This window comes from Nyctibius grandis, chromosome 4, assembly GCF_013368605.1.
Source record: "Nyctibius grandis isolate bNycGra1 chromosome 4, bNycGra1.pri, whole genome shotgun sequence".
Lineage (NCBI taxonomy): Eukaryota > Metazoa > Chordata > Aves > Nyctibiiformes > Nyctibiidae > Nyctibius > Nyctibius grandis.
Genome location: NC_090661.1, coordinates 85,154,484 through 85,174,433, shown reverse-complemented (window position 1 = coordinate 85,174,433; position 19,950 = coordinate 85,154,484). Strand labels below are relative to the sequence as shown.

General features: G+C 43.1%; 1 protein-coding gene across 1 annotated transcript; it reads left to right on the top strand.

Moving 5' to 3' along the window:
* The first annotated feature begins 5,277 nt into the window (after nucleotides 1-5,277).
* LOC137663032 (bone morphogenetic protein 7-like) lies at nucleotides 5,278-9,943 on the top strand. Its single transcript, XM_068399871.1, has 5 exons — nucleotides 5,278-5,578; nucleotides 5,810-5,949; nucleotides 6,715-6,831; nucleotides 7,610-7,811; nucleotides 9,495-9,943. Exons 1-5 carry the CDS (start codon nucleotides 5,278-5,280, stop codon nucleotides 9,941-9,943), a joined length of 1,209 nt encoding a protein of 402 aa, XP_068255972.1.
* The last annotated feature ends 10,007 nt before the right edge of the window (nucleotides 9,944-19,950 follow it).

Below are 19,950 nucleotides of genomic sequence, written 5' to 3'. Positions count from 1 at the left end.
AAGATTATTAAACTTGGCTAATTTTGACTCTCTTCTAGTAGTGCAATTCTCTGCCTTTCAAGTATCTACAACAGAAGGGACAAGACTTTCAAAAGGACTTGATGGGATTTTTGTTGTTATTCATAAAATCCTGCAGCACTTCCCTTCTTTGAGCTACTGAGTCATTAGGACTGAAGTTTCCAGTTCCTCAGCTGTTGTAAATACAGCTGCACTGACACGGGCTGATGCTGTTCCTCAAGGATCTAGCCTTCTGTTACTAGCCTTCATCAGAGCCAAAAAGCATGTTATCTGGGATGCTGCATGTACATGATTGAAACAGCCACAGAACATTAGCTTTTCTCCAGCTTCTGCGTGCTTATTGATACTGCTGTACGGAAAGGACAATTAGAGGTGAGTTGCATTCACAGAATCACAGAATCAACCAGGTTGGAAGACACCTCTGGGATCATCGATCCTGAAAAGGGATAGCCTGTTGCACAGGTTTTTGGTTGATTTTCACAAAGAATGATCTTGTGGGCTCCATTTTTGGCTGAACTCCAGATACAGTTTGAGATGTGCTTTCCAAAAACCATGGAGATAAATGATGGCAATGATTTTAGTAGCCATCTGAAGAGACCTTTTTGCCTTGATTCCCCAGTTAAAGTTATGTACGAAGTGCACTTGGCTATATTGACGTTAGACTAGCTGAATCAGGCCTTTTTTCCTCATCTACCAATTAACTCAGTTTGGTAGTGAATGAATACTGCCAGGACCGGTAATGCCCCATCACTAGTATGTAAGGAAAAAGCTCTTCACAGAGGAAGAATGCTTGGCATCTACTAAGACTGAGCAGATATATAAAATCTGTTCAGTAAACAATGATGCTACTGTGTAACGGTAAAAATGAGAGAGGAATCCTCATAACAGCATTGGTGGGGAGGGCATTTTCCAATAGATTTTAAAATGTTATACATTGAGATCTATCAAAGAAAAAAATCCACATGTAATGATATACCATACCTTCTCAGTGACAAAGACGTCCAGGCAGGCAGCACATAGCTAGAAAAAGCAGTGTGAAAGTTATTGTTACAGGATGTATCCTTCGGGGAAAGCTGCCACAGGAAGCAGTAATTTAAGCAATTCATTTGACAAAACAGTCCTGGAGAAAACACTAACTTGACTAATGTTCTTTCAAAAAGGTAACACTTTTCTCCAACATAAAATAATTTTATTTTTAAAAGAAAGAACTGGGTAGATGAATAATAAAACTGGTGGGATAATACCTGACTTGCATTCTTTTTGCATACTGCTGTGATTCCTGTGTCAAATCTAGTAATAACAGTTTAAGCAGTTTTCTCTCTTGGAGGGAGGTGTTAAGGAACAGCCATCAGTGATTGAGCAAGGAAGGACGATGCAGTGTCTCTTGTGCTGGTGGTGGCTGTGCTTTCTCAAATGATACATCAAGATGATGAAAAATTAGATGTGAAGAGACCCCGTAGCAGCTTTATCCAAACTTGGCTTACTCTCAGCGTATGGGCCAAGAAATTACTTCAACCATGAGGGAAAATAAGGAAGGAAGGAAGTTAAGTAGCATAGTCATTCAGAGGGTTTAAAATGTGGAGTAATCTACCTGTTTGGTCTTTTGGGATCAGGGAGATCTGGATCCGCCTGCTATAAACCTCTGGGTCACTATGGATGCAGTACTATACTGCCTGCTGCAATGGTGTCCCCCTTTGACAGATGCAGTCTTGGAGGGACAGCAAGAAATCTTTCAAGTCCTTTGGAAATGCTTTAGGAAATGATAGCACAGTACAAAGAAGTCCTGGTTGGAAAAACAGAGGTAATTTGGCATCTTATTGTCTAGATCATTAATTCAGGAACTGTAGTTTACACAAAACTATCATACAAAATTGTTGAGAGTCCAGTTTTTGAAGGGCTTGAGTAGTGCACATGTCTTGGAGTCAGGATGTGCTGGCAAGTCTGCACTTGGGAGTTTATCTCCTCTGGGACTGGTATTTATATATTAGATATATGGTAAAAACACTCTGCTACTTAGGGCCATCTATAATTTCCCTGTTCCAACATTCAAGCTATATGCTGAATATACGCTTAGTAACTCAGTGGCTCTCTCCATCTACCCAGCCCTCAAGGGGTTGCTATTCTAGGCTCTGGGGTGACGTCAACACTCCTACTCCACATGGTATCGCTGATGTGGTACAGTCCTGTTCGTTCAGCTGAGGCTTGGAAGATGAAGCTTTCCTTAGTAATTCTTAACTTTTGTTGGTGACCCTGGTTTTGCTGCCTCTTCTGTCATTAAAAGTAAAGTGAAGTCTGACATCTTTCACACAAGGGTCATTCCTCTTTTCTTTTTTAAATGGGTCTAAGCTGCTATGAAGTGAGTGAAATACCTTGTGTTCTTGCTCCCTGCCTGCAAAAGCCACAGTGAAGACTGCAGTGCATCATTGCTGTAGAAAACTACTCTTTTTTTTCCAGAAAGAAGATAATCTGTTGTGAGTCACTAAACTAGGAACTACAGAACCTACACAGAGGGTGTACGGAGAACTGTCAGGCAGCTGTATTGAGAAAGAAGCAACTTCCATCCTGCTCTAGCCACTAGTTTCTTATTGTTTGTGCTAACATGAAATTAATGGGAGAAGGGAGAGTATATTCTGAGCTGAGCTCTTCATTTCTGAATGGCAGGGTTGGACCTGCATTTAAGTCTGAACTTGCTAAGGTACTGAAATGTACAATGAAGGCTCCCAAGTAAATTTTGCTCTGCCCACCATGCGATAACCATACTTGTTCAATATTTCTGTCCCATATTAATTATAATGCCTTCAAAGATTATGTGGCAGGCCACATAATAAATCCCACCATTCTTACCCATAAGCTATACCTGAAAGCCAGATGATTTGAATTCTTCAGAACCTCCAAGCTGTTTATCCAGTCATTTGAGAGAGGGAGAAGGAAAAGCAGTGCCAATGCTGAACTCTTTAGAGAATCCACCTAAAATTTTAAGTTGTTAACTATCTGTCATAGTTCCCTATAGATTCCCTGCTTTTCCTGGGCTCCCAAAGCCACACTGCTCACAACATGTAAGTAGAGAGAACCTATTTTTATTGTACAGAACAGGGAGGTTGAAGCCTTGCACTAATTGCAAACCAGTACGTAGTATTATCAGTGGAGCTATGACCAGCTCCTGCATAAGGCTTACATAAGTGGTGAGTCATACAGTCTTACGAAAGAATAGGGAGTGAGGCTTTCATTATGTTGTTTGCCTCATCAGAAATATGAAAATAAAAGAACACAGCACTCAGTGGGTTATGTTTGGCTAACTGTAGGCTGGAATTTCTGCAGTTGCACTACTATGATTGAGGCATTTCGTTGTTTGTGGTCCCAGCTTATATTAAACAGAGAGGATTTTTTCATAAATCTTTGCCTCTAGGGCAGAGTTAAGGTTGTTTGGGAACCCTAGCTATGTGTTTCCAGACATTAATGTCTGGAAGCAGCACCATGGGAGTAGAAATGGAGGTATAAGCCTAGAGAGGCTACTAGGAGTAAATGAAGAGGCCCAAGGGCAGGGTAGGGTTTGTGAGGATAAGCATGTGAAGAAGCAGTGGAGTGGAAGCAAAGCTTTTAGGATGACTGAAAAACATCTAGTGATAATTTCTCATATCTTACTAGTCTCTTTCCATTCTCTCAGGCAGGTAGTTGAATGGATATTACTTTATCCAGCACTGCTGTTAGCCATGAGCTGAGATACCTACAGCCTTTAGAAGACAACTGGAGAGTTTTGAGGATCAAAACTGGCTGTAGCTTTATGTGCAGTAACAGTGCTCTTTATACTGGTCTGATTAACCCATCACTGCTGCTCATTTTCCTCCATCAGCCCTCTGCACCTCATGTGGCAAATTGAATCAGCAACCTTGTCTCCTGGTGAAAAAAAATAGCAATAATAGCTATCCAAATTTTTTTTCAAACGTGGCTACAATAGCTGAAGGCTGGGACAAGTGGCAGTAGGAGAGAGTCTGGAGCTGAAGAGCTTTAGAGCAGCAAAAGGTGAGTGCTTCCTGTATCAGAACTGTTTAAACAATCCAGATTAAACCTTTTTTTTTTTTTTTTTTTTCTTTCAAATGGCTAATTTGGGAGCATGTGGAGCTGTAGCCTCTATGTCACCACCTCATTCCCCTATGGACCCACATGCTTGCTCAGTGCGAGTACTCCCGTCTAACATGGTGTGCCTAAGCAGAGGAACCAGAGGACATTTCTGCCTGCCCCATAACCTACCTCCCTTTGCTTTCCTGCCTGGAAAGGGAACACGGGGCTGTGTGGCACAAGCAGAACAGGCACTGCTGTGTGAACCATCCGGAATGTATAATTGCTCCTCAGTAAGTTGCCAGACTGCTGTAAAAAGCACTAGTAAGCAGGATGCTTAGGGTTTGTGTTTGTTTGTGTGTGGGGTTTTTTTTTATTATTTTTGGGCGGGGGGAGGTGGAACTCCCTTCATCAACTAAAGCGGGGGGGGGGAGGCAAATTATTGAAAGCTGGTTCAGTCTGGGAATTATTTAAGACTTAAAATAGCTTTTGAGAATGTGTACGCCTTCCCCCATCCCTAATTGCTTCGAAGGGTGGCTGCTCTTGCTGCACTGCCGTAGCAGGAACCCGGACGCTGTCCCTAAGCCCGCACCCCAGGCAGCTGCGGGGCCGGAGCCGGAGCCGGAGCCGTGTGTGGGCTCAGGATGCGCCCGGGCCCGCCCCGGCACCGGGGCCCGCACACCGGCGATGCTGCAGGCTGTGAAGCCGGGAGATACCCAGGCTCATGTTCAAGCATACGTTTTATTGCTGTGCCAATGACAGGAAACAGCACCTGGCCTCAGCAGTGCCCAAATCAAAGCCTTTTTAAAAAAAGTAACTTTAAAGAATAAGATTTTCACAAGTGCGGTTTTCTTCGCAGACACTTGGCTTCCCCGGCAGCCAACAGCCATTCCTGGTTCGCCCTCCTTGCGGATTAGCCGGAGCCCCGGCCGGCGCCCCCCTGATGTTAACGAGCGAGCGGCGATGTCCCATTGACCCTTTGAGGGGCCTTGATGGCCCGGGCGAGGCGCGGGGCGCGGCCGCCCACCCCCGGGGGAAGCGGCCATCGGGGCTGAGCACCCTGCTCCGCGCACTCGCCTCGCCGCCCTCAGCCTTGGCGGGCCGAGGCCCGCGGAAGGGCCGCTGCCCCCTCACCCGGGCGCGGTCACAGCCGTGAAGCGGCGGGGCACCCCAGGCGGCCTCCCCGAGCGAGCGCCGCCGGCCATGGCGGCCCGACGGCTGTGGCTGGGCCTGGCCTGGCTGCTGAGCCTGCCGGCGGCCAGCAGCCGCCCCTTGGCCCCCGGCCCGCCCCTGGCCCCCAGCCCGCGGGACGAGGTGCTGGCGGCGGCCTTGCAGCGGCTGCGGGAGGTCTTCGACATCGAGGAGCTGCCGCCCGACGTCCTGCCCCGTAAGAAGCCGCCCCAGTTCATGGTGGATCTCTTCAACAAGGTGGCCGACGCCAACGGCATCACCCGCGCCCCGGGGCTGCTGGAGGGCGACGTGGTGCGCAGCTTCGAGGACCGAGGTGGGCCGGGGGGCCGGGGGGCGGCGGGGGCCGAGCCGAGAGGGTGAATCCCCCGCAGAAGAGGGGCTCCCCGAGTGGGGCAGAGGCCCCCGGGCCCGCTGAGTGGCCCCTGCGCCTCCCGCCTCGCTCCCCCCCGCAGATTTGAGCAGAGCCGGCAGCTGCTGTGGAAAACGCGGGGTACAGTTTATTGTGCGGGGTCCTGCGCCCTTCTTAAAGAAGGCTCTTTTCCAGTTCACGTGGACCAGTACCGCTTCTACTTTGATATCAGCGCGATGGAGAAGGGCGAGCAGATGCTGAAAGCTGAATTCAGGGTCTTCAAGCTGAAGAGGACACATGCATCTAGAAGGTCTGACGTGAAACACTTTTGCAAAGTAAGTGGGGAAATAATCTGTCAGTTAAACACTTACTTGTGCTTTCATTGTTCATAATACTGAAAATGAGGAGTGCAACCGCTTACCACATAAACCTGCTATATTTTTATTTGATCATCATCCTCACTTTTTCTTTGCCTCCAGCATGGGAAGAAGTAGACGCCAGGTTTTGGCTTTGGCAGTGTGCTGTCCTTTGCACACTATGGCAGTGAGCTATCCCTAAAGATACCTATGTCAGACCTATCTCAAACCATACTGTACTTTTCTGGGGTTTGAAATGTTTTGAAATTCATATCTAATTTTGTCTGCTTGAGCTACGCTAAAAGAATAATAATAACAATCTGGGATCCATAGGAAAATAGGGCAGGTGAGTACTCTGGTGTTGATTGTACCTGTTCCTCTGGCAAAAGACTGGATCAGATTTTTTGTAAACCTGAAGGGAAAGGTGTGGAGGAGCAGAAGACTTTGACAGTATCGGATGTTTAAAAGAGAAAGAAAAGGGATGGTCAGGATACTTTTCTGTAGTATCAAACAGTCCAGTATCCTGCCTTTGAACGCATCTAGTAGATGTATGTACTGACAGTTGTTTTTCTGTTAAACTATCCAAAAAAATACTTTTTGCTTGGTTTGGAATAATAATACAGTTTTCCAGCTATGATGTGGCAAAAACGCGCATGATCTTCATTCTTCTTTTGCTAGATCAATTGTTTTTGCTAGATCAATTGTTTTCACTTCTTATTGTTTTGTTGTATTGCTCGCATGAAGGTGGAAGTGTATGAGCTCTTGGAGAGTGGAAGTAAGCCACAAAAAAAACATCTCATTGCATCAAGATTATTGTCCCTGTACTCAGAAGGCTGGGAAGTATTCAACGTCACACAGACAGTAAGTAGAGAATTCTGACTTCATTTTAATTCTAAATCTCCATTTAACTTCCTCTGTAGACTTCTTTATTTGTTAGTTTCAAGAGTAGTTTTGTAGATATCCTTAAACTATAACAGTATGTGAATGCTTTTCCATAGAAAAAAAAAAAACAAACATGGTTTAAATCGGTACTCAGACCGTGTTTTTTGTTGCCTGAGCTATATGATCAGTCTGAACAGCACACTTGGATGATTGGTTGAGTTCCAACTTAAGTCATGATAGCTTGAGAATGGCCTGGCCTTATCTGTTAGTCTGTAATTGTAACAATTAGATAAAGTAAATTTGCTTGATTGCAAGTTAATTTCTTCAAATGCCATGTTTGTTAGATTTAAAAGAGTTTTAATGGTATGGAAAGTCTGGAGAGTTCATATTATTCCATTATTAAGATTGCTATGAAAAATAAATTCCTGGCTAAAGTCACAGAAGATTTATTTTAATGTTAATTTTAACTCCTAGACTCATCTATTCACTAGTAAATTCTCTGAAATTAATTATCTTCCTGTAAAGGCAGCTTTGGGGGAAGGAATATGGTATTTGTATTTTTCAATGTTGAATTACTGGTTTAAATATTAAAATCAATTGAGTCTTAGCTATAGAGTTACCTCACTTCAGTCATAATGTGTTCTTACACTCTGATAGCTTGTTGCCTGTTTCCTTTTACTAATATAAACATTGCTCAGTTGTAATGCTGTAATAAGAATATTGAAACAATATTTTTTCATTTCCCTTTCATTACCAGGTTTCCAAGTGGGTTGGAAACAGCAGCTCCAACCATGGCTTTTTGATAACTACAACACGTGTATTCAACAACAGAATTGAGCACAACCTGGTTAAGTTTGCTAAGAGCCAGGGCGCTTTGCAGGAGAGTAGAAACGCTATCCTTGTCCTCTTCACCAACAGTAACAAACGGAGGTCTTCCAGCTTTGTACCCACTTCCACAAGTAAGTTCACGCGACAGCAGGAGTTGTTTTAGAATATGAACTTCCTGTCCATCTTCTGTTACCTTCTGCTGCCTCGTGTATACCTCATCTCAGTATTTACTTGCAGTGTTGAACAGGTTTGAAGTTCAGCTCTGTCACTGACCAGTTTGCTTTGGTAGTTCTTGCTAGTGGGTCACCCAACATCTTTGTTGCCTCTGTCCTCAAAGACACTGTGTTTGCAGGAAATATTGATAAAGCCTAGGGGGAGTCAGGTTTATTTTGTTTGTAAAGGGATGGGAGTTCTGTTTTTTTTAAATTACTACTTATATTATTTTGTGGTGGTGAAGTTTGCATGAAAATTGTAGATTCAGTTTAGCCTAAAAAAACTCAGTGACCTGAAAAACTTTGTGAAAATGCTGGTAAAGCAACTGTAAGTAGAGTTATTGAGTGGAGTTTTCAAGAGTGGAAGAGCTTGTTAAACAAGCAATTTAAACCTCTCAATTCTTGGCTTGGTTTTTAAGCACCTATTTAGCTTCAGTGACTAATTAGCATTGTGACTAAAGGCTGCTTTCATCAAAGACAACGCCCTCATCCCTTAAATTACAAAACACAGTGTCTTACCTCTCCCACTGGTCTTCCAGTAAAACCAGCTAAGGCTGGATTTTAGAGCCTGATCAATGCAAAGAGCAAAAGCTGGGAGAAGGAGCAAAAATTATTCTGTTTTGGGTTTGCAGGGGTTTCTGGTAAATGATTTGCATTTGTGCCTTAGAAAGAAACTGGGTACAACTTGCATCAGTATTAAGAACTAGGTGGTGAAATTGATTAAAAACAAAAACGAGGCTGGCCTGTTTATTTTTTTTTTTTCCAAAGAAAATTATTATAGTGAAATCCTAGATCCCACTTTAACGAGTATCAAGCTCTGTACGGGATACTGTTCTAGGACTGAGAAATAGGTTCCCATTTCTCGATGAAGAAACTCCCTAGGCCTACCTGTTGTTTGTGGTCAGTGAATCTGTGCAGATTGTTCTTCTACCAGCCTGTATATCAGTGGTTTGCAGCCTGTGTACATGGATCTTGAGGTCTCCATGGATATTTATGAAGGGTTCTCAGAAGATACCTTAAGAAAGCAGACCAGTTGTCAGTAAACTTCATTCTCTAGCAGAGTTCCATAAACCTGATGGTAATTTTTTCAGATCCAAAAATTGAAAAATATTTTTTTAAATACTACTCTACAGGAACACACTCTGTTTCGCACATGTATGGGTGGAGTTCCTGGGAGGAGAATACCAGAGAGAGAAAAAGGCTGTGATTTCCACCCTCTGTTAGCACTGCTCAGTGTGATGCGTGTTGTAGGAGTGGCCATATAAAGACTGTTAATACCGTTCTGACCAGATTCAGCCCTGAAAAGGGCCTGTGGAGTTCACAGAACATATGTAGTATGTTATTGAGCTTTTCCTTTATATTTCTGCTGAGTTGGGGCCTTTCAGGCCACAAAGTGAAACACAAGATTTGGCAGTTTTTGAAATATGGTTGAAATGGCAATAGAATACACACCAGTTCTGGTACTTTCACAATTTAAGTGTCATTTTCAAATCTACTCTGAAGACTTTGATGGTAGATTTATGGAATAGACTTCCAATGCAGAATACTGTACTTAGGAAATGGATTTCTTTTGAGAAAGATTAACATGCAGCTTCCTTTCAGAACTAGAGATGAATCCTGCCAAAAATGATGCTTCACACGTACCTCGTGAAACTCAGATCGTCGAAAGCAGCAATGCAAGCGTGAGCAGGAGACCTCGAGCTGCTGCAATCCCTTCTGCCAAAAGCCAGGTAACAGCATGTCATCGAAGGGAACTCTACGTTGACTTCCGTGCTATTGGCTGGTCAGGATGGATTATTTACCCAAGTGGATACAATGCATTTTATTGCAGAGGATCATGTCTCTTCCCCTTGGGGGAAAGTCTAAATGCAACAAACCATGCTACAGTTCAGTCCATAGTCCATACACTTAAACTGTCTCAGGATGTCAGCACACCCTGCTGCGTGCCAGATGAATTGAAGTCCCTCAATCTTCTCTACTTTGATGACAAAGAGAATGTGGTCCTTAAAAATTATAAAGACATGGTGGCAACAAGATGTGGTTGTCATTAGCAAGATCTTTTTTTTGTCTGCATTTGGTGTGCACCTGGATTCAGTTCCCCATTTGCTGCTGAAGATACCAAGGGAAATGGCATTTCAGATTACAGGGCAGGAGATCCAGAAACTCAGCTGTGCTTCACATCCTTCTCCCCTCACCATGGCTGTGTGGAAAGGTGTTTAAGGCTGGCTTTCAAAGAGCCATGGAGGGTATGCTGACCTGCATGGAGAACTCATTGAGTGCCTGTACACTAGAGGAAACCATTAAAACCAGGAACTTGCTGTGTGAAGGAGTTGAGACGCATTAAGCTGAGTGTTCAAATCAAGGTCTTGTTCTGTATATTGAGGCTAAGAATTTCTTAAGATGTAAAGGGCATGGCATCCTGCCTCAATCCAGGAGAGGCATGCAGGTCTTCTAGTAACACAACCTTATTGAGCTTTGACTGCCTGATCCAGTGGGGATGTACACTCCTACATAGAGCTTTCAGGATAAGTGTTTGCCCAGACCTAACTTCAGAAGCCTCTACCATCTGCAGTTTATGCATTACCTGGAATGTTCTTCTTCCCCCTATTCTGTCTGCAGCTCTACCAAATGCAGAGACCTCCTTGTATGTCCCCCTGGGACTTGCTGGCCAATCTGAGGGACCACATTGGTCAGCATTTGTCTGGGAATCAGCAAACTTGGCTTCTGACTCAGGGCTGCACCTCTGTATGGTGAAGGGTCAGCCAGTCCCCGTCTTCATAAAAATCATTTTCTTCCACCATGGTCTGCTGTGGCTGTTAGGCTGTGTGGCAGCAAAGATTGCCTTTGTGTACTTATACAGTGGCCGTGCCATGGGATCCAAAACTGGGGTCAGAACCCCCATAGTTTAGCAGGAAGAAAGGCGACCACTAAGCTTTGGAGGTCTGTGAGAACATGATGGATGCTGGCCTGGTCCTGTATCTGAGGCAAGTTTGATGGAAGGTGTGCACAGATTCCCTTCCATTCTTCCTTGAAGCATAGTAAAGGAAGGGGCCCCCTGAGGTCTTTCAGTCTTGCTACACTTCAATGCAGGTGACCAACCCATTGCAGTTCCTCTATCAACTCATTGAGTTGTAACTTAAGCCCGGTTAGGTTTCTTGTCTCCATTAGTCCTTGAAGGAGGCAGACTTCTCACAGAATGTAATATCTCCTGTGGGTGGAAACTTCATGGAGAATTTTTTTACTCCAGTGACATTAAAAAAAAAAATTGTATTTATGTAAATGTTTTTCTTTCTGTAAATACTGATGTCTGTAATAAATTTATTTTATTTAAAACCCAAACACTTGGAGTATATTAACTTAATCTGTAATATAAAATCTTAATTTTCACATAAATGTAATATTGGTCTGTTTTTTTGTGCTGTAATTGAACCTTCTTCCTAGAGTCACGAATTAAATACTTTTCCAGAAGAGAGGACATTCCCAATGGCTTCAGTGAGCACTGTATCAAGTCCTCTGACTCCATGTCAAGGAGTATAATGGATAAGCAGAATAGATGTGTTTCCCTTCAGGGAGGATCCAGTAATTATTCCTGAAGTGAAACTCGCCTTGAAGCTTCTTGTAACTCTCACTTGAGTTAGGCGTAGAGATTAAAGCCCTTCAGGGTTGATCACATGCAGTGTTTGTAACAAAGCGTACCTTATGGAGGTCATGAACTTAACATGCCTGAGATGGTTTCAGTTTTCTTGGTGTATAAGGCCTTATTTTTCGTGTATGTTGTGATATCTTGGGATACCTTCATTAAAATGTCACTAAGTTGGAAAGCCAGGACAAAAGGCTTGTCTTAGGTCTGTTATTCATAGATACAATACATGGATGAGAAGGCTGTGACCTGTATGTGTAGGCTGGGCATGTGCTTATCAGAACTACAGCCTGGAATGGGTGGAGTAGAGGAGCCTGAGCAAGACAAGGATTTGGAAAGAAAGGACGGCATACATGGGTCAGCGTGGGGAGAAGGGTCTTCTGCCTAGTTGTTTCTCTGGAAGCCTACAGAGGCTGTTGTAAGTACCAGCAGAGCTGTGACACTCTGATGTCAGAACAGCTGCAAGAGCAGGTATTGCTGGTGGGAACAGCAGTTAAGGCAAAGGACTTGGTGCTCAGTCCAGATGGGAATAGGCGGTGGAGCATTCAGGAAGCTCATTTTTGTTAGGGACACAGAAGGCTTGATTCCCCCAAGCTAGGGAAATGGGCTGTGATAGGGCTTCTGCATTTCCATCCAGCAGACCACGTGCTGAACTGTGGATGTCTGAGCTATACAGTGCAGGCACAGGGACTCCAGTATTACAAAGTTTCAAACCTGCTGTGTGTGCCCAGCATGGCAGAACAAAACTGTTTGTCCTTTCTGCAGAACAGCCTGGCATCACCATGCTGACCACACTGCCTCATGTTCAGAATTCCCAAACAAATGGCCAAAACCTTTGTCTGCCTACGTAAAGCTTATGAGTGTGTGTGCGGGAAGGTGCTGTATTTTGATCCTGGTATATGGTCACCCTGGTAAAGTGAAGTATAAATCTGGTAGCAGGGTGCTGCTAACTGCTGCATTAGCTGTGCCCAGCCATTGGATTCAGTGCCCTTGGCAAAGGGACCTTGTAAAGCGTAAAGGGTCATAATCTCACTTTATTGGTTTATTTCCCAGGCTGCTGTTTTGCACTTTTCCCTTTTCACTGCAGAACTATCTGTGGTGTTTCAAGTCTGTAGGAACCACACTTTGGGAGTGGGAAAATGTATCTGTAGTGAGAGTCCAGACAAGGTAATTTCTGAATGGTGACTTCAGTTGATGTTATCTATGCTTCTTTTGGTAGGGGCCCGAAGAACTGAAGCCAGAAGTTTTCACTGCCAAATAATGCTGGGAGAAGGATTGCATTTGGAATGGACTGGCTGAGGCGGGTTCTGCATCCAACAGTTTCCAGTCTTCTGTCCGTGACGTGACAAATGCTTCTAGCACCATCAGCTGCGTCCTTCATTGCTCAACTCAGAGAATTGTCCATTTTTTCCAGGATATCTTAATGGATTTCTTCTCATTTCAGATGCTAGGGAAAAAAAGGAAAATTTTCTACTGAAAAGCAAGTTTGATTAATAAATAAATGATGGGCACACTGAATATTAGCTAACATAGTGCTGCCCTACAATAGGTGAAATATGCACAGTCAAGCTAGGAGCACTCAGTAGTTTTGCACACATTAAATTATTTTTTTCTGCACCACTCAACATAGTCTCATTATGCCCCATTAAATCCTGATAATTAAAACAAAATATATTGGAATTGTTTATCCTGGACTTTGTAAGGAAATGAGGTTCTTAATAATGCCAAGGCAAAAAATTTACACTACACCGGAACTTGTAATTAGAATAACAATTAAGCACAAGTATGCTCCTCTTTCTTTTTTTTTTTTTTTTTTTTTAGAATAAAGGTACATTTTCTCATTATTCATTCACTGAAATAAGTAAGAATTCCAAAATAAGAAATGCTACGCTTTGGATTCTTGGTTTAGTCAGAGCATCATATGTTTAGGTGGCATACCAAAAAGCAACAGCTAGGGTTTTGGAGGAAATAGGGGTTGTCTTCAGCATGGACAGTCTGGAAAAGGATTGGTGACTCAGATTGTGCATTGTTATACCATGCTGCATTACAACAGCAGGAAGAGAAATCGAGGCTGGTAGGAAACCCTGTTGTGATAAACACTGTACCAAGACCAATAAGGAGCACACCTGGCCCTGAAGAGCTTTCCTTGTAAAGAGCAGAAACAAAAAGGAATGACTGCACATGTTGTGTGCTGGATGCCACCAAAAGCATTGACGCCCCAGAGACTGAAATTTGGAAGTATACAGAGGAAGAGCCCCATGTTAAAGTACTGAGAGCCTTGCAGCATCTCTCCCCTGCCTCCAGCTCCAAGCCTCACCGAGGGCACAGCTACAGCATGTGTGGGGCTGTCTGAGATGGCTCAGCTGGTGGCTGGAAGCAGAATGCCCTGTTCGCTGTTCTCAGCGGTGCACCTGTACAGTGCTCAGCTCTGCAACTCAGGGTCTGCTGGCTTGGATCTCTGACAGCTCACGGGTCTCTGCATCTTCTCCATAGCATGGGATCAGTGTGATTCTTCTCTGGTAAATAACACACCTCACATTTTATACCCACAGGCACATGGAAAGTAGGATTTGAGAGCAGAAAGACTCAGAGAATGCCTAGGAAGAGAATCCAACCCCATGGAAAAGCTGTAGGGTTATGCTCAGCCCCATGATAAAGAGGTGGAGTGCTCGGGGCTAATTTGAGAACATTGCCACATCCAGAGGTGCATTACAATGGCTTTGTGCAAAAGTATGTCAAAGTATGTCACACCTAGGCCATTTCTTCTCTTCTGGTTTTGAGTGTAGCTCACCTCCAAGGAGAGTAGTTAGCAGGTGTGAATTGACCGTTGGTGAATAAGACAATTGTGCCTTAAAGCAGGTAATTAACTGTTTTCTTTCTTCCTACTGGGTTTATTACTAGAAGCCATTCACAGAATAAGAGGGATTGCTAGCTTTCTGTTGTCACAAGGATATGTGGGCTATAGATTCATGCAGATACTAACTGCCCTAATTCAGAGCTAGATGCAGCCTGTCTTGGTTTTGGAAAACAAAAGCTGTAAATTTTGCCTGCAAGTGGGAAAATGACCTGTTACTGAGAAGTGATTGGCCTTTAACTGAAACCATGATTTGGTGATGCTGTAAATCCAGGCCACATGACACAAAGTGGCGTTATGGCATAAATCCCAGTACACTGGTTCAGATCTGCTCACAAAATTCTTGCTTTGTTAACTATCACGTTAAACAGAGTTGTCAGGCAGCATAAAACCAGTGTGTGTACTTAAAAATCAGTATAGACTCTGTACTGTGATCCATGTAGGAATCAACTGTTTGTCCATGTCAAATTTTCTGCTGAATGTGCTGAGCCAGTGTTGGTGGTCAGGGAACTGTGTCCTCAAAAGCCATAGACAAAAAAAATTAAGTATAATTTCCCCAAAACGTGTCTAAAATTCCCTGGGGTTAAATCAAGCTAAGCATTGGGCCAGCTTTTCTGACAGGAAAAGCTCTACAAGCTGAAGTGCCGCTGGGGATAAATGATCACAATTTTCAGAATAAGCAGTGAATTCTGGGTCTGCACTGCTACTCCCGGGATTCCCATTTTACTGGTGGAGTTCTGGCTGTAAGTGGAAGGTGTCAAGGTTTTAGTAGTTCAAAATCAGAATTAGAACAGGTGATGTTGCAAGAAAAGGCATTGAGCAACAAGAGTTAAAACTCTGATTTATTGACTGGAGAGAGAGACATTTGCTGTTAGGGCTGAGACATCGTCTCTGTTTAAAAAAAACAACCGAATATAAGCATGTTAGATAACTCCACTTGATATCTAACTTAACTAGATCAACTAATACCTTCTGAGAATTGTTTCAGTTTATTTAGTAAGATTTATGCTTTCTGTACCACAAAAAGAAGAGGACTGTGCACCATGCTGGTGGAATGGAAGAAGTTATTTAGTTTGCCCTTTGTAAAATACTCCTGTGCTTGATTTATCAAAACTACTCAAGAACAGAATCACAGAAAAAAGTTAGGCTGCAAAGGGCCTCTGGATATCATCTTTGTCCAATTTTCTGGTCAAAGCAGGGTTGACTTCAAAGTCAGAGCAGGGTGCTCAGGACCATGTCCAGGTGAGTTATGTATATCTCAAAAGATGGAGATCTGACAACATCTTTTAGCCCCTGTCCCAATGCACACTCTATCAGTGTATTTCCCTTGACCTCATGGCTATACTCTTGCTAATGCAACCCAAAAGGGGATTAGGGGTTAGCCTTCAACACTGCATAGGTGTACTGACCCCATATGATAAAGTCCTTATCTGCCAGGATCCCTGGATAACCTAAGGAGTCAGCCCCTGACCTGTGCCAGTATATGGGGTTGTTCCCTCCCAGGAGCAAGACTTTGCATTTCATGAACTCCACATGGATCTTGTTGCTTCCTATCCTGAATAACTTTATGTTTCATAAATGTGGTATTTATTTTTAGCACTGGGTTTTGACAGAGTTTTCTGTCTGTATGAAGAGAAAGTTTGTGTGTATCTACTTGAAACTTGGTGTGGCCTGGGTTGAATCAGTATACTACTTGTGGGGACATAAACCCAAGAGGTTGTGGGATCAGGCCTGGCACACTGAATGACTTCTCAGTGGTATGTAATTTAAGCCAATATCCTTCCCCTCACAAGCACTTCCTCTGCCATGTCCTGAAATTTCTGTCCAAGTCCATTGGTGGCTCAGGCTTTGATTAGAGCCTTTCCTCTTCTATGTTGCATGTTCCTATATCTAAGGATCATGTAATTTCTGTTCAGACAGCAGCTCTCAAATGGGAAAAAAAATACCCAGTATATGCAGTCCCCATTAGAGAAAAAAAAAAAGAAAAAAAAAAAAAAGGCTTACTTTCATTATAAGTGGGACCAGGAACGTAAAAGTTCAATTACCAGAATGCATTTGCTTTGTACATTTTAAACCTTCTGTAGCTAGTATAACCCGCACATACAATTGGGTCTAATTGCTGCTTTCCAGCTTGGCCTAATTGATGCTCTGATTTGCAGTCACCTGCCTCTACAAGCCCATGTTTCATTACATTTTACCCTTGCTCCCGAAATCCTAAAATCCCCATGGGGAGAAATAGATTACAGCAATCCAGAGCTTTTGTGTGTGAACTGACAATTCTTTGTCTCCTATACTTTTCTTCATCTGCACATGAACAATGAAAATGCAGTAGGTTGACAAAGAGATGTGCTAGTTACCCCAGAATAATCCTTATTTAGGCAGGCATAACTCCTTGTGAACTCACTAGGAGTTTTGCTTAAACTCTGAATGAAAACTGCAGTGGTATAAAATCAGCTCAGAGATATTTTCATAACCTAATTGGGGTGTTTATGTTACAAAACAGTGTTACTCTCACTCCCTGCTCATAATTAGAAAGAAGTAGTTCTTTGCTGAAGAGTGTGTCATTATTTTCCATGGAAAATTATTTAAAGAAAAGCTTTTGAAATATGGAAACCTCATGGTTTTAGGTTTAAACAAGCATTTCAGTCATCATAAAAAAAAACCCTCTAATGTCTCCTGCAGCTTTGATTTCAAACATGTCACATTCTTCATTAAAGCAATCATTGTTAAAACAGAGGGACATAAAGCAACATAGGATTTATTCCTTCATTAAACTGATGATCCGTATATGAAGCCAATTAACATTATGAGTCTGGTGAACATCAAGTGTAAAGAGGTTACAGAAAATTAAAAGCAGTCACCTTGGTCTTTAGATAAAGAAAGAACACTTTTACATTATAAATTATAAGAGTGTCCAAGCGGGACAAATCGGCAAATTTGGTTAATTGGAAAATACATTTTACTGCACATGAATTAGGGTAAAATAACCTTTTAGCTGCTAGCCTTTTTTTGTGGTCAGGTGTTGAGAATAATGGGAAAGGGAGTGCTTGGACATGGAAAGACAAGAGAGCCATTTCATCAAACTTGAGCCATTCAGACTTCCTTGAGTTTACAAATGATCCCCTCAAAGCTGAGCGCTCTGAAGGAAAACGTCCATTCAGTGATTTTGCTCCTCAGTTCAGCCCTGGGATTTATTGTCATGGGAGAAAAATGAGAAGAGGTGCGTTTCTGTGAGCAGCACAGGAACAGTTCTGCGTTAAGACAGATGCAATCAGCAAAATGTCTATCCGGAATTATATTTACTTGGACTTTTCCTTGCAGACCTAGTAACTAATATTGGTGTAATAATAGTAATAATAATAATAAAAATGTATGTGAGAGAGACTTTAAGGACTTTGCATAAAAAGGGATTTTTTTTTCTGAAAGATTGTAGCTCACCTCTGTATGTTATTTCATGCTACAGCTTGTTTTAGTGCTTGCCGTTGGTAGCTAGACGAGAGGAACTACCAGAGAAATACTAGCCATGATCCAAAGCAATTTCCTGTGGGTTATTTTTTTTCCTGTGATCCCAGCTTCGCAGCAAAGCGCCTGCAGAAGGGGGACACGGAGAGACCCAGAAACAGCCCTGACAACAGCCTTCCCCCGGGGAAGGGACGAACGCCGGTGGCGGTGCGGTGCCGGGCGGGGCGGTGCGGTGCGGTGCTGGCGGGGTCGCGGAGCGGCGGGCGCTCTCCGTGGTGCTGAAACGCAACGCGCCGCTGCCACAGCCCCTGGGCTCCGGCCGCCCGAGAGCGGCACCCGAGACTCCGGAGCGCTAACTTTTAATTATGTCAACCCCACGTTTCGTGCATTAAAATTAAACAGGCACCGAACTGGCGAGGGGTGGGGGATTATATATTGCTTAGTTATCTCCTTGTTTTGCAGCTGCTGCTCCTTGGGAGAAAGTTCAGCCTCGCCTGGTTCAGAGTCCTTCTGCTTCTATTTAAAAAGCAGGGACTTGGAGCACTTCCCCGTGCTCCATTTCACCCTCTCTTCCTCCTGCAAAACGCTGAACTTGCAGGCTTCAAACTGCTGGGGAAAGTGAGTCTTGGAGCCAAAACAGCAATGCAGCCCCCTGACTAGAGCAAGGCCTGAGAGCACCGTAATGAAGTTATTATTATTTTATTAGGGGTTCTTATGATAAAAACGCGCTCTCTCACTCTCTTCCCGATGTCAGAGAAAAAGGAAAAGGCACATCTGTCTCTGTGCAAAGGGATCCTGCAGTACTGGCCTTGCATGGATTTTAAAGCTTAGGATGGAGAGGCTGGCAGGGGAGATCCAGACAGCACCTCTGGGTTATGTTCTTCTTTTTAAGGTTAACTGACCTAAAGCTTGTGCTGCTATTTTTAAGGAGTGCAGTCAAATTCAGAACGTTGGTCTTGTGTCTTGCACTATGCTGTGAAAGCCGTCTCAATTCATAGTATACTTTGCTGTTCAGAGACTTGCCTGGATGGTAAGTCAATATGTGTTGTCAAACAGAGATATCCCTAAAAGCGTTTATGTATGTGTATACATGTAAATATATATGTGTGTGTTTGTATACATGTGTATATATATATATATAAACATGTCTGAATACAGCTTTCTAAATCTATCACTAGTATGCTAAAATTATAGGTGAGCGGATAAGATCAGATCAAATCAATTTGGATTTCGGGTACGATTAATTTTTGCCTTGTTTTGCCAAAATAATGCTTTACAGAACTGAAACATAACTTCAGCTTGAATATACATTAGAGGAATTTCCACATCTGTGCCTAGTGTGAAAGGCAGAGAGGGCAGGTGATATTTCTAAGTCTTATTAGTGTTTTTTTAATGAAATAATAATTGCAGAATAACTTTCCAAAGACATTGTCTCTTCAAAATCTCTGTCTCTTTCTGCACCTGTATCTTCTGTATCCATCTCCTTTGCTCTGGTATGAACGTTCTATGTCTTTAAACTCCCACCAGATCTGAGAGAGCCTGTGTAGATTTGCTCACCCTTCCTGCACAGAACATTACAATGTTTATAAAATATTAAATTTGTGTAGTCTGCCGGAGAAGCAATTGTTCCAAAATAAAATCAGCAGTCTAGACGAAACATAGACACCAGAACTTATCAACAGTTGTCTGACTTACATCTTCTGATGCATCTTGAGTGGGTCATAATACCAACTTTATTTTCAGTGGTGCATAAATTAATTACACGCATTTAATAACCAAAATATCATTATATTCCCCCTTTAATATCATAAAGGCTTTACGCCAGGGAAGCACTTAATGTGCAGGGGGCCATAACAGGCTATTATCCTTGTGTAATGCTATTACAGAACCAATTATGCGCCATTATACTTGCTTTTTTTGCAGTTTATGTGATTTGATCCAATCCCGCGTCCCTGACTTGAAAATTTCATCTGGGTACTTTAAAGTCTAATTTTCACCCGGGCTGAGGCAAGGGCCATCTCTCTCCGCTGAGCCCATGTCTCGGATGCATTTTAAAAGTAATTGCAAAGGGTCCCGCCGCATATCATTTGCAGACGGGAAGC

Excerpts from the sequence above, each read along its gene's own strand:
- LOC137663032 (XM_068399871.1), top strand. The coding sequence starts at position 5,278 with ATGGCGGCCCGACGGCTGTGGCTGGGCCTGGCCTGGCTGCTGAGCCTG. Across the intron at positions 5,950-6,714 it reads ACGTGAAACACTTTTGCAAA|GTGGAAGTGTATGAGCTCTT; the intron begins GTAAGTGGGGAA and ends GCTCGCATGAAG. Across the intron at positions 7,812-9,494 it reads CTTTGTACCCACTTCCACAA|AACTAGAGATGAATCCTGCC; the intron begins GTAAGTTCACGC and ends GCTTCCTTTCAG.